General features: G+C 38.6%; 1 protein-coding gene across 1 annotated transcript; it reads right to left on the reverse strand.

The window, feature by feature from the left end:
- Positions 1 to 895: 895 nt before the first annotated feature.
- Positions 896 to 9,429, reverse strand: LOC144522879 (phosphatidylinositol 3-kinase regulatory subunit gamma-like). Its single transcript, XM_078258129.1, has 11 exons — positions 9,183 to 9,429; positions 7,402 to 7,575; positions 6,852 to 6,957; positions 6,551 to 6,649; positions 4,883 to 5,063; positions 4,586 to 4,708; positions 4,265 to 4,407; positions 3,880 to 4,056; positions 1,906 to 1,977; positions 1,288 to 1,449; positions 896 to 1,085 (listed from the first exon to the last, which is right to left on the reverse strand). The coding sequence occupies exons 1-11, from the start codon at positions 9,427 to 9,429 to the stop codon at positions 896 to 898; spliced, it is 1,674 nt and encodes a 557-aa protein (XP_078114255.1).
- Between the last annotated feature and the right edge of the window lie 2,604 nt (positions 9,430 to 12,033).

Below are 12,033 nucleotides of genomic sequence, written 5' to 3' on the forward strand. Positions count from 1 at the left end.
TTTGAAATATAGAGACCATGACTTCAATACTCTTTGCAATGTAATATTTGCTTCTTAAATATTTATGATTTCTTGTACTTCTAGAAAAGAAAAAAAAATCAACACTGAAATATGAAATTTCTGGATTAGTGAATAACTTAAATCAGTTTCTCTTGAAAAAGGAAATATACCTTCCTTTTTATACTTAAAAAGTAAGCCAAATTATATTTCTCTGCTTTGATTGTTTTACTTATAAAAAGCAGTTTAGTATCAGTATTCTGAAAGCTAGATACTAGTATCCTGCGTTACCCTGATATCGTCATTATAAATTACTACACTGTTAAGATTTTTGCAACTTTAATACCAGCATCGATTTGCTGCTGTACTATTGTTGTCATGAGTCAATATTTCAGTGGTACCTCAGTACTGCTGCAAAAGATTTAATTCAATGTTGAATTCAGTTAAGTACATAATTCCAATTGTGTTTTGCAAGCTGTGCAGATGGCAAGTAAATGGGAATTTTAATATTAGGAACATTAGCTTTAAAAAAAAAAAAAAAAAATTGCATTAAAGCAGAGCTGCAGTCCAAATGCAACCATTGTATTTAACTCACAAAGCTGACAATGAACTAATCAGCCTTAAAACTACTGTGGAAAAGCTGTTCAAAATCTGTTCCAAGTAACGTAGCAAAGCATTCGAGTGATTGTGACAGTAATGCTTTTTGTTTGCTTTGACATCTAACCAGTGTAGGATTTTTAGATCTGAGCACTAAAACTGTTTCTGGAAATTCTCGTATGGTAATGACACTAACCCGTACTCTGTTAGAGCCTGGTAACAGTGTCCACATTAGTGCCTCCGTGGTGCAAATAGAGTGAAGCTTTGGGAAAGTGCCATCAGGGTGGCCTGCTGGTGTGTCTCAGCTGGGCTGCTGGCCGAGAGCAGGCCAGGCCAGGGTTACATTCAGCTGCTGGTTGTGTTGGATCAGGGATGTGTGTCGATAATGGAGGACCAGCTCTCTTAGCGATGGGTACAGGTTGTAGGGCTCAGCGAAGCCGTACCCTGTGGATGTCCTGTAGATCACACAGTGCTTCACATCTCCATCCACACTGCATGAGACAAAATATATAATAATAATATGGATTTTTTTTTTAAGGTAGTTTGGATGCCTACATCCAACACTCAAAAGGTTAGGAGTCTAATCTGCACTGCACCTACTTTTGGTAAAAATGTATGATCCATTAGGATTAGAGAGGGGCAAAATGTTGTGATTTTTAAATGCCTAGAAGATGCAAATCTGATGGTACTCACACAACAGAGCAGGCAAAGGATCCTCTCTGAGTCTGGCTGTCTCTGATTAGGAAGGTCCCGTCCCTCCTCCCCTTCAGCAGCTCCTCTGCCTCCTTACGTCTCATACCACCAACGTACCAGTTCCTCTCTTCCTGGTCGATATCGTCTGCCAGAGTGTATGGGCTAGAGGATGATGAAGAAGTGGAAGGCTTGGATTAACTAGGAAATACATTTTAGCTCTTATCTGATGCCTTGGCACATGAATGTCATGACCTGTCCTTTGAACAAATGTGAGCAACTGAACCTTGGTTCTTTGCCCTATGATAATTTATTATACCATCTTTATTATAAGCACTGTTGCCAGTTAGTGAAAGAAGATATGTAGCATGTGTTTTAATGCACTTATGCCATTTCATTTTTAAATAATAGAATATAAGGCAGTTTGTATCTCTGTATACATCCTTCGCTGCCATACTTTACTCTATCTGTACATGTTTCAGGATCTGCACACAGAAGCATGTTTCAGATTTTTGTGAGTGGCAAGTAAAAAAAATAGAAATGGCAAAACATTCTTGTAGATTATGCAGCTTTCGCTTTTAATTAAACAACTATAACTCTAGAATAAATGAGGATACTCACTCTTCTTCTTCATTCCTGATACCCAGCCAATCATTAATCTGGCTCTGCCTAGTACCTTGCTGGTTGAGCCAGCTGAAAAATGGACAAAACACAGTAAAAAAGGCTGCAAAATGTTGATATTTAGAAAAGATGTACCCTATCAGTTCTTCTGTTTCATGATGTTGGATGATATATATAAAGATAGCAGGTGACAGAAGATAATACAGAAGGCTTTTCTAATAGCATGATCTGTGGTAAAACTGCTCTGTGCTGGCCATTCCATTGTTTTCCTATGGGGAGATTGCCACTGAGCGCTGCGCTCAAAGTTCAAATTATTTCAACTTTGACCTCGTTGCCGCTGACCTTTCAAGGCACAACCAATTCCAGACGCAATGATGACGTATACCTGCGCTTTGCTTCTCTGCGCCCTACCTCGCAATTTTAAAGCGGGTCATGTGTAGGTGGGTTTTAAGAGTTGTTAATGCATAATAATGTCAGCAGACCTTGAGTTTTGCTTTATTTGTAAAGTAGGAGCACCTGTCTATGTAAAGACACAAGGCTTGGTGTGTAAACCTCTTATTTGCAAAACCTGAATAGGACACATCTGCTTATTTGAATTTACTGAAGACAAAGAGTCAGCTAGAAAGACACATCTTCCCATCAGGCTGATGATAAAGCCCCGTGCTGAGCATACTGGAGATTCACAGCTGTGGCTACATGGATGAGAACAGCTGATTGGGGTTTCTATGTTTACAACTCAACTGTGGCACTGGTATGTGACAGACTGTTTTGAACTACACATTTTATCAGTCATATATCAGATAGCTTTCTTCTCATCATAGCGTATAGAGTTATGAGATGTACCTGCTTGATACACAGTACAGTACATCCAGAAGAGTGTGGTCACTATCACAAACACTTAATTTATTCTGACTATACATTCATTTTGCAGTCGCTGCCCCCTTTTACTTTGTAGTACATGCTGTGCACAACGCTTTATCCTTTTTTGCCTTTTTATGTACGTGATATATATATTTTAATGAAAATAAATGTTTAGAAAATAAAATCTCTAATCTAAATTTAGCACAAAAAGTAAGGAAATTTGTGTTTGGTAGATCATTTCTCTATGGTAACAATGCTTTTTGGCAGTAAATCTTATACCGTTGGAAAGCCTGTTTAGTTCCCTTTCAAATGGTGCCCAATTTGTAAGGAACATGCATTTGTGATGTGAGCAGCAGTGCTGAGTATGTGGGTTGCGCCCATGAAAAATTTGCCAAATCTTCTCTGCCAAAGCCAAACAGCTTATTCTGCCATTGACTCGTTTGGTGGATTGGATGATTGAAGTTTGAACAAACAAGACATATTGGCAATTGAACAATTTATTCATTTCACAAACAGGAGCCTCAGTAGCGTGTGGAAGAACCATACACAGCCACAACAGCCTGGCACCTCCTCCTCATGCTGGTCACACACTGCTGTGGGATGGCATCCCATTCTTCAAGCCATCCCACAACAGTGTGTGACCAGGCTGGTGACCAGTATGAGGAGGAGGTGCCAGGCTGTTGTGGCTGTGTATGGTTCTTCCAAACTCTACTGAGGCTCCTGTTTGTGAAATGAATCAATTGTTCAATTGTTCATTGTTCTTGTTTCTTCAAACTTCAATCATCCAATCCACCAAACACCAAACCAGTCAATGGCAGAATAAGCTGTTTGGCTTTGGCAGGAGCGCAACCCACATACTCAGCACTGCTGCTGCTCATCCCACAAATGCATGTTCCTTACAAATGGGGCACCATTTGAAAGGGAACTAAACAGGCTTTCCAACGGTATAAGATTTATTGCCAAAAAGCATTGTTACCAAAGGGAAATAATCTACCAAACACAAATTTCCTTACTTTTTGTGCTAAGTTTATAATATGTACATACATGCCTCCACTCTTTTTAAAAACAGACCTAGAACATGTAGAACATGCAGTATTGAAGAGTTGAACTTACAGCAGGTATTGATCTCTGATCTTCCTGAGCTGCACAAGGTCGGGCTTCAGGCTGTTCATTTTCTTGTCGACCTCCATGTGAGCCAGCGCCTTCTTCCTCAGCTCCTCCTCCAACTTCTTCTTGCTGTTGTGGATCTCCTCCACCCTGGACTGCAGCTCATCTGAATTGCTTTGAATCCTGGGAGGAGGAGGAAGAGAAAGAACAACTTGAGAAAACAATTCAGAGTCTGCTAGTTTGGTGTGCCTGCTAAATGAGCATGACAGCACTGAGTATAATTTAATTTAGAGTTTACCTTTAACTTATTTTCTTAAAATGCAGAAAATAAGTAAAACGTATAAGACAAAGTGACCAAATTGGAGAAAAGGGTTGGTATTTTAAAGCGTACGTGTCTGAATCTGTACTGCTGTCTATTGAGAGGAACATGTCAATGTATTCTTTGCTGTAGCGTTCTTGAGTTTCACACTCCTCCTCAAAGATCCGAATGATTTCACTGAAAGCCTCTATGGCTGTCCGCTTGCTCTGCAGCTCCTGGTGAGGAAAGACAATAAATCTTTACTTTAACATTCAAGGCCTTAAAGTTAAGGTTCGGTTGTGGTAAAGCAATCAGAGGTAAAATATTTACTTAAAATATGTATATTGCTTTTAACTAATAAACCCACGGATTTATTTATTAAATGAAGTCTCAATGATTTGGATGCTGTTGTACCTGGGAGGTTTGGTTAAACTTCTCAAACAGAAGGTCGTACTCTTTGCTCTTCTCTTTGTATTGATCCTGAAATATCCTCAGCTGTTCTCCAACTGCATCAATGTCAACTTCCATCACAACCTGCTGTTACAGACAAGAAATGTAGCCCAAATCTTGTTTAGACCAACATAATTTCAAATCAAGTCATAACGATAAACCTCCTCTACAATAAATAAAATTGCTATAACGGTATTTAATAATAATATAGTTGTAATATAAGACGGCACACATTCAGAGTTCAGGGCCTCATAAACCCACCTGCTGGTATCTGGTTATGGGGTAAAGTAGCCGCGTGTCCAGTTTAGAGTTGTACTGTGCCAGAGACTTGTTCTGGTAGTACTGGATCAGGTCCACCACAGAGGAAAAGACCACTGGCTCAGAAAAGCCGTACTTCCCCCCATGATGGTAGATCTTTATCAGTCTGTTGGAGCCATCTTTCCTGCAAAAGTCAAAGCATAACCGTCGCACAAAGCTGCCAATACCAAACATTTCACAGACCCTGCAGAACTCAGCACAAATGTTGCTGGTGCAAGATATATTTACTCTAATGCAGACAGGAGCAGCCGGTCAGCATCGTAATTTTGGGATCATCGTAGGATGAATTTCAAATATGGAAACATGAGAGAGGCGTTTCTTATTGGGCTTAACCACTGATGTAAATGCATTGTCTCTAAAACCCAACCACCGTTCTGAACAGACCTCTACCTGGATCACTACACACACACACACACACACACACACATCACATATACACACACAATACATACACACATATACATATCATATATACATATATATATATATATATATATATATATATATATATATATATATATATAATATGTATATGTGTTGACTGGAGCAGGTCTGTTCCCTCAGACAGGTGAGACAGATGACTGGAAAAACTAGATTGAAACGCATCCCGTGTAGAAAGGGTGTTAAATTGCTGACCGCTGGAGTCTGGGCCAAAGGCTAATCAACAAAGCTTTATATCTGAAACCTAGTCTGTCTTGATTCAACTAAATTTAGACTTTGAAACCAGACAACTAAAGTTAGACTTTGAAACCAGGAAAAAAATAACTGACTTCTGAGTACATGTATTCAATTTGGAGAGAACATAGCTTTCCCATGAGCTGCAGAGTACTGATAATTATAATATGTTGAGCAGCATAAACACTTCATTACACATGTAGAGCCCTTAACTTTTTTTTGCATCAACTAGGGCTGTGACAGTATGGCTTTTTTCTTACCGCGATGAAGAAGCAACATATCAACACGTTATGCTGCTCCGCAGCACAGCAGGCTAGCAGCTGAGCAGAGAGAGAGGGCAGTCCGCTAACTTCTTGCTCTCTCTACCAATATTAGCTGCTTGGTTTTAACAATGTTTTACAAAACGTGCATGCAGGCTGAAATTCAACTGTAGTGTTTTGTCGGGATTAAGCTATGAGCAGAGGAAAACTCAGCTAATCGCTTGGTTAATTTATGCAGTGTAAAGTGCAAGGGTTAAACACTGCAGCACTATGCCGTCCATCTCAGCTGAGAATGGAGAAATTTCTGGCGGAGTCCTTCCCTTGCTTATTGTGTATTATATATTCAGTTGAACGTTATCTGTTGATGTCACAAGTAAAAACATTTAAAATAATGGACACACACAAAATGAATCCCCCATATTTTTAATGGACTCTCTATCCCCTATGTGCATGATAGTGACGAGTTTCTTTCTTTCTTTTCCAGAATCCCTTGAACATAGAGAGTCAATGATGATAACTATACAATGAATATTGTGTTTAATATATATTTATATCACACGACCTATCCACTTCTGTAACTTTAACCACCAGAATAATTGAAATCCAAAAAATGCAATTATCATCACAGCCTAGCATCAACTGTGCTCACAACACAAACTAGTTAAAAAGTAGTTACCTTAGTGTGAGAGTGTATTCCCCCTTAACCTTACTGGAAGCATCTCGGACCAGGAACGTCCCATCAGGAGTGTTTCTCATCATCTCATTTACTTCCTCTCTGGACAACCACAAAGGACAATAAGGTTTCAAACTGTTCATGTAGGAAAACAATTTGCAAATGATTTTCAATATCCTCAAACTTTTAGATATTGTAAGAACTTGAAGGAATTTGCATGAAAAAGAAACAGATTAATGTGCTGTATTATATTAGCAGGGTGATAAATAAAAACCTCAACACGCCATATGAAAATATTCAATACCTCGAGGTATTTCCCCAGTACCACTCCGCATTAGACAGATGGTTGTCATCAGAGCTGGAATCACATGCTGCCATCACTTTGGTTTTGTTGTTCTTGGGTTGAAGTTCTGATCACAAAGGCAATAAAACTTTGTCTTATGAATACAAATTTAGAATTGCAAACATAGAATTTGTCATATTTTAATCAAAAGCAAGTTATCAAGTAGGCCTATTCTTTGATTTCTTTTTTATTATGATAATAATTTAATGCAAATTGTAATACTACTTTCTTAAAAGATAATCCATCATAGTCTCCATCCTTTTATCTCTTTTCACTCATTATATAACCATCTTTTTCTTATCGATCAACAGGTATTTTTTGTTTTGATTTTAAAAATGACTAAACTACCAAACAGGAGAGGCAGTAAATTAGCTAAAATTATGACTATAGCAGTTTTGTGCTAACACATTTGTTGTATATTTTCCCTTTTTGGGAACAAAAGTGATTTAAATATGCTACAAAAGATCTGTTACACTTCTAACAAGCAGAGCAAAGAGATGCTGGAGAGTACCTCCTTCCTTGACAATGTTGGTTCTTAGTGCAGGAAACACATCATCAGGATCAACAGGGGAGGAAAGGTCTTGCAGGAACGCTGTCAGGGTGTGAGACTGAGCCTCGCTGTCGCTTTGGCCCATCTCAGGATCCAAGAACTCTGCAACATCAACCGCACAACAACCCAGTGTTACTCCTGATGTCAGTTGTGGCCGGTCTGTTCAGTATGTGGCTATCTGCACTTTGTGGCTATTGAGCACACACTGCTGGCCCACTGACAAGGACTCCAGAGGGAGATATCGATGTGTTGCTTAGTCTTGCACCATGTGGGAGAGTCTGTCCGGGCTAGTCTGCTGACAGGTGACACTGTCTGACTGCTTAAAATACCAGAACAGGCACTCCTCAACACTCAGGCACACTCGGCCAGATTCAGTGCTGCTTAGTGCTCGACCTCGCCTTGCTTTGCCTTGCCCCGCTAACAAACAACAGCTGTCTGCAGCGAGATGCCATGTGGGCCTGTGGCTGTAGGAAAGCAGGGGAAGGTGAGAACCTGTTTGTCAGGCATTTCCTGAAAGCATTACATTTATGTGTGAATTGTTTGTGTTTGCTAGTATGTGGCTATGCAACACATGTGCTGATACAAATGTGTGAGATGCGTGCTGTTAGCAGTTGATGTAAATCATCCCTTCAGCACTTGTGATGGCATGTCTGGAGATGCATTGAATTGCTGCTGCAGACAGAGCTGTATGTTGGGGGAATCATACGTATGCTGTTGTAAAAATAGAAAGGGCATAAACTCATTAACCCAGGGCCTATAAACAGTGAAGCTCTGTCAAAACTTGCCTGGTATAAAAACCTAAGAAAAGCTCTGCATCTAATACATCTTGAATCTTGGTACATCATTTAACTCACTAAGCCTTTGAAACTATGTGATCCCAGCTGCTAACATTTCTCTTGGAGTTTTTCACATACTTGTTCTCTAGAGCTAAAAGGATTAGTCGATTAATCGGTTGACAGAAAACTAATTGGCAACTATTTTGATGATTGACTAATTGTTAGTAACAATCACAACAACAACAAAAAGCCAAACATTGGTCATAGCCTTTAAATTGTAAGAATTTGCTGCTTCTTTTTTGTCATAAAAAACTGAATATCTTTGGGTTTTGGACTGTTGGTCATAAAAAACTGTCAATATGAAGATGCCACTTTGGGCTTAAAGAAATGTATTAAAGTAACCAGCAGATTACTTGTAAAGCTTATGAACACCAAAGTCTGAAGAATGGCTTCCCAACTTGGGAAATGGGACCTTCTGAGGAGCATGTGAATGCACAATTGGCCTTGGCATAGGTCTTGAGTGCCATTCAAGTTATGACTGTTTTGACTATGTGTCTAAGAAATCTGGAGCCTCAGTGACTATTCCAATGGCAACAGAAGAGGTGCGAATCAGACCTGTGGCAAATCGAAAAATCTTTATCTTTCAGGCAAAGATTATTTAAAGAAATACTGCCTCATCTTTGTCTGTATGACACAAACTGGCATTAGATAAATGTACATATTACTTACAGACAAGAATGTTTTAAGAGTTTCTAATTGCTCATTAAATGCTGCGGAGGTTTGATTTGGAAATCTGCTTTAAAAGGATGAGAAGACTCTAGCAACGCCAAAATCTTTGTTATGAGATTGTTTCTGCATCATTTTCTTATCTATTTACTATAATTGTTCAGATGCATCACAATTACTATAATCAAAGTTATTTCAGAATTAATGCCTCGAAATGCTTAGTATAGCACCAAATCTTACCTTGAACTGCTGGTGAAGGCTCAGGCCTAGTAGCCACGGATATGTCTGTCTGCTGTCGTGATTGGTTATGTGGTGGTGATGACATCATCACAGAAAAGACAGAATGAGGCTCAGGATTATCTCCCATATGGTTGGTGCTCTCGTTGATGACCACAGCCTCGTCCCTGAGATGGAGGGATGCTAGTGATGTCGTTGGGAAGTCTTCTGCGCAGTTGAGAGCTCTGAGCTGGAAACCTTTTTCTGCCATTTTCACAACACGGACTGAATAGTCCAGCTAGGTTTTTATTGAGGTGGTGAAGCAGTGGGATGTTAGGTGCCACGGTGCTGTTGTTCTCATGCTATCATCTTACAGTTAAACTCATGGCTGAGGATAGAGAGGGTGACGGTGCAGAGTTCAAGGCTGCCCTGTGTTGTGGAGGTAGAGCATATTTCTCAGCCTGAACCCCCAGTTAAACCTCATCCCAGAGCAGAGCGATGACATTGCCAGTAGATCCTGTTTTTTCACTTTAATGTACTCAGTGGGAGTTTTCTTTGTTCTGCTTCACAGTCATTCCCCTAGAAGGATTCATAGCTGGAAGCTACCCAGGACAATCACAGTTTGTTACTGAACAGCTGACTGACTGCTGCATATACACCTTGACACTAGTTATTGAGCTGTACACCAACTGGAGAATGAGGGACTGAAGCACCACTTTCTGATTTCTTCCTCAAGGACTCGTGCATCTCGTCAGAAAACCTTAAACAAAAAAGGCACAAATAGGGTTTGAGAATCAATACTGTAAATTGGGAAAATAGGCCTTTTTGAATGTAAAACCTCTGGCCAAATAATGACATAATAATCTGCGCTGCTTCACAACTCTGTTCTCTATTTGATATTTGGGGCTGTCAAACCCTTATTTATTGCCGCTTCATGTTCCAGACTTGCTGCCCAGTGTTAATGCTCAGTAATTTTGAAATTGAACCTCTGGCATTATCAGTCTGAGTACTTTTAGAGGCTTCCTGCAAAAGAGGTTAAATAAACTCAATCATTGATGTTACTGACATGTTTATGCACTGAAATGTTAGACACAATTTTTTCTGATAGGTGTTACATAGCGTAAGAATAAGAGAATATTGTAAATATCATTGTGAGCCATACATTTGTCAACCGTCACAGATTTTTCCATAACGTTTATATTGTGTCTCATATCCATTTACACATCTGGTTGTATCAGACCAGTGTGGGAACTGCTTTGTGGCAATATTGGGGGTTTTACATGATTTTTGCATGATGAAGTAACTTGAATTGTCAGGTATTTATATTTACTTGATTAATAAGTAACAAGACATTCCATTCTGGTTATTTCTGGTTTCATAATTGATTTGCCAGGACATTTACAATTGTTATATATATATATATATATATATATATATATATGTATATATATATGTATATATATATATATATATATATATAAAATATGGATGGATAACTAGATCTCTAAAATGACACATACTGCACCATGTTTGAAGACTATATTAACTATCTATCTTAATGTTCACTGTAATCAAGAGGAGCAGGTTAATTGCAGACAAAGCTGTATGCAGAGGCTGGTTTTATCTAGCACAATCCAGACTGTGAGTAGTAGTGAATGTCTTTTTTTGGTACAACTTGTGAGTAATTCCCAATCCTAAATAAAAACAGAAAACTAGCAGTCAACTATCAGAAAAAGCTGTTACAAGAAGTCTCAGAAAGTATTATGAAATATGTAAGAGGTTAATTTGGAAATTAAATACCTGGTCAAAAGACAAGATCTGCTCTAACAGAATGACTGGAAACGTCTTTAAACAGATTATATGTTACAATGAATATCATGTTGCTCCAGCACTGGACCTTGTTTGTCCCAGGATCAACATCCCAATAATAAACTTGTAAATTGAATTCTCTCACAAGGATGTCTTTCTTTAAAGATAAAGACACCTTTAAGTATATCTTTCCTCAGACATACACCTTTTTACCCCTTGCGGTGCGTCCTTGAAATTAAAAAGAAAAAGAAGTCTGCACGTAATGTCCAAGAGAGTATAGAATATTGCTGTTTGGGATTTCATGGGATTTTTCTTTTTGGGAATTCTGCGTCAAAGATTTTTTTATGACTGTACAGTTAAATCATGAAACCCATTTTATGGTAAAGAATTCAGGGGGACTGTGGCTAAATCCTCCTCTACCAAGCATCTGGGATTAGTCAGCGGTTTATTATCCTCCTATACCCTTTACAATGTGACATCCTATTGAAGAGACGTCAGATGGGGTATCATCTGCACTACAAGAGGAAAATGACCATAACTTTATTTTAATCAAAATGTATTTTAATGAAAGATCTGATTTTTCTTCTTTTTTTTTTTTTGTTAACATGATGGATCCGATCCCATCACAATAGATAAGGTTTTAACAGAAAAACAAGATGTCATAGTTGCTGTAACTCTAAACTGCAACTGAAAACAACACAGTAACCTCATTTAACTTCTTTACTAAATCTTTTTATTTACAAAATCCGGACAACTAATCCTTATCAGCATCAATTTAAGGTATCGGAGGTATCGAAAAAGCTTTAAAAATACTGATTATGTGACAACTCAAATTCACTTTATCTGTATTGTTGCTGTTAGTAGACACATGACTTAGAATGTGGTCTGTTTCTATTAAAGAAGCATACAGTAGTATCTAAATTTACTGAGTGATGCATCATTGCAGATTAAAAATCGAAGCATTGGGAATCGCATCGGCATCAAAATACTTTCAATGATACAGAACGATAAAGTCTTCACAGCTCGACGTTCACGGACATTGTGTCCGTAGACACGATGCAGGATA

The sequence above is a fragment of the Sander vitreus genome, chromosome 9 (genome assembly GCF_031162955.1).
Source record: "Sander vitreus isolate 19-12246 chromosome 9, sanVit1, whole genome shotgun sequence".
NCBI classification, from domain to species: Eukaryota; Metazoa; Chordata; class Actinopteri; order Perciformes; family Percidae; genus Sander; species Sander vitreus.

Excerpts from the sequence above, each read along its gene's own strand:
- LOC144522879 (XM_078258129.1), bottom strand. The coding sequence starts at position 9,429 with ATGGCAGAAAAAGGTTTCCAGCTCAGAGCTCTCAACTGCGCAGAAGAC. Across the intron at positions 6,650-6,851 it reads TACTGGGGAAATACCTCGAG|AGAGGAAGTAAATGAGATGA; the intron begins GTATTGAATATT and ends GTGGTTGTCCAG. Across the intron at positions 4,709-4,882 it reads CCATAACCAGATACCAGCAG|CAGGTTGTGATGGAAGTTGA; the intron begins GTGGGTTTATGA and ends TGTCTGTAACAG.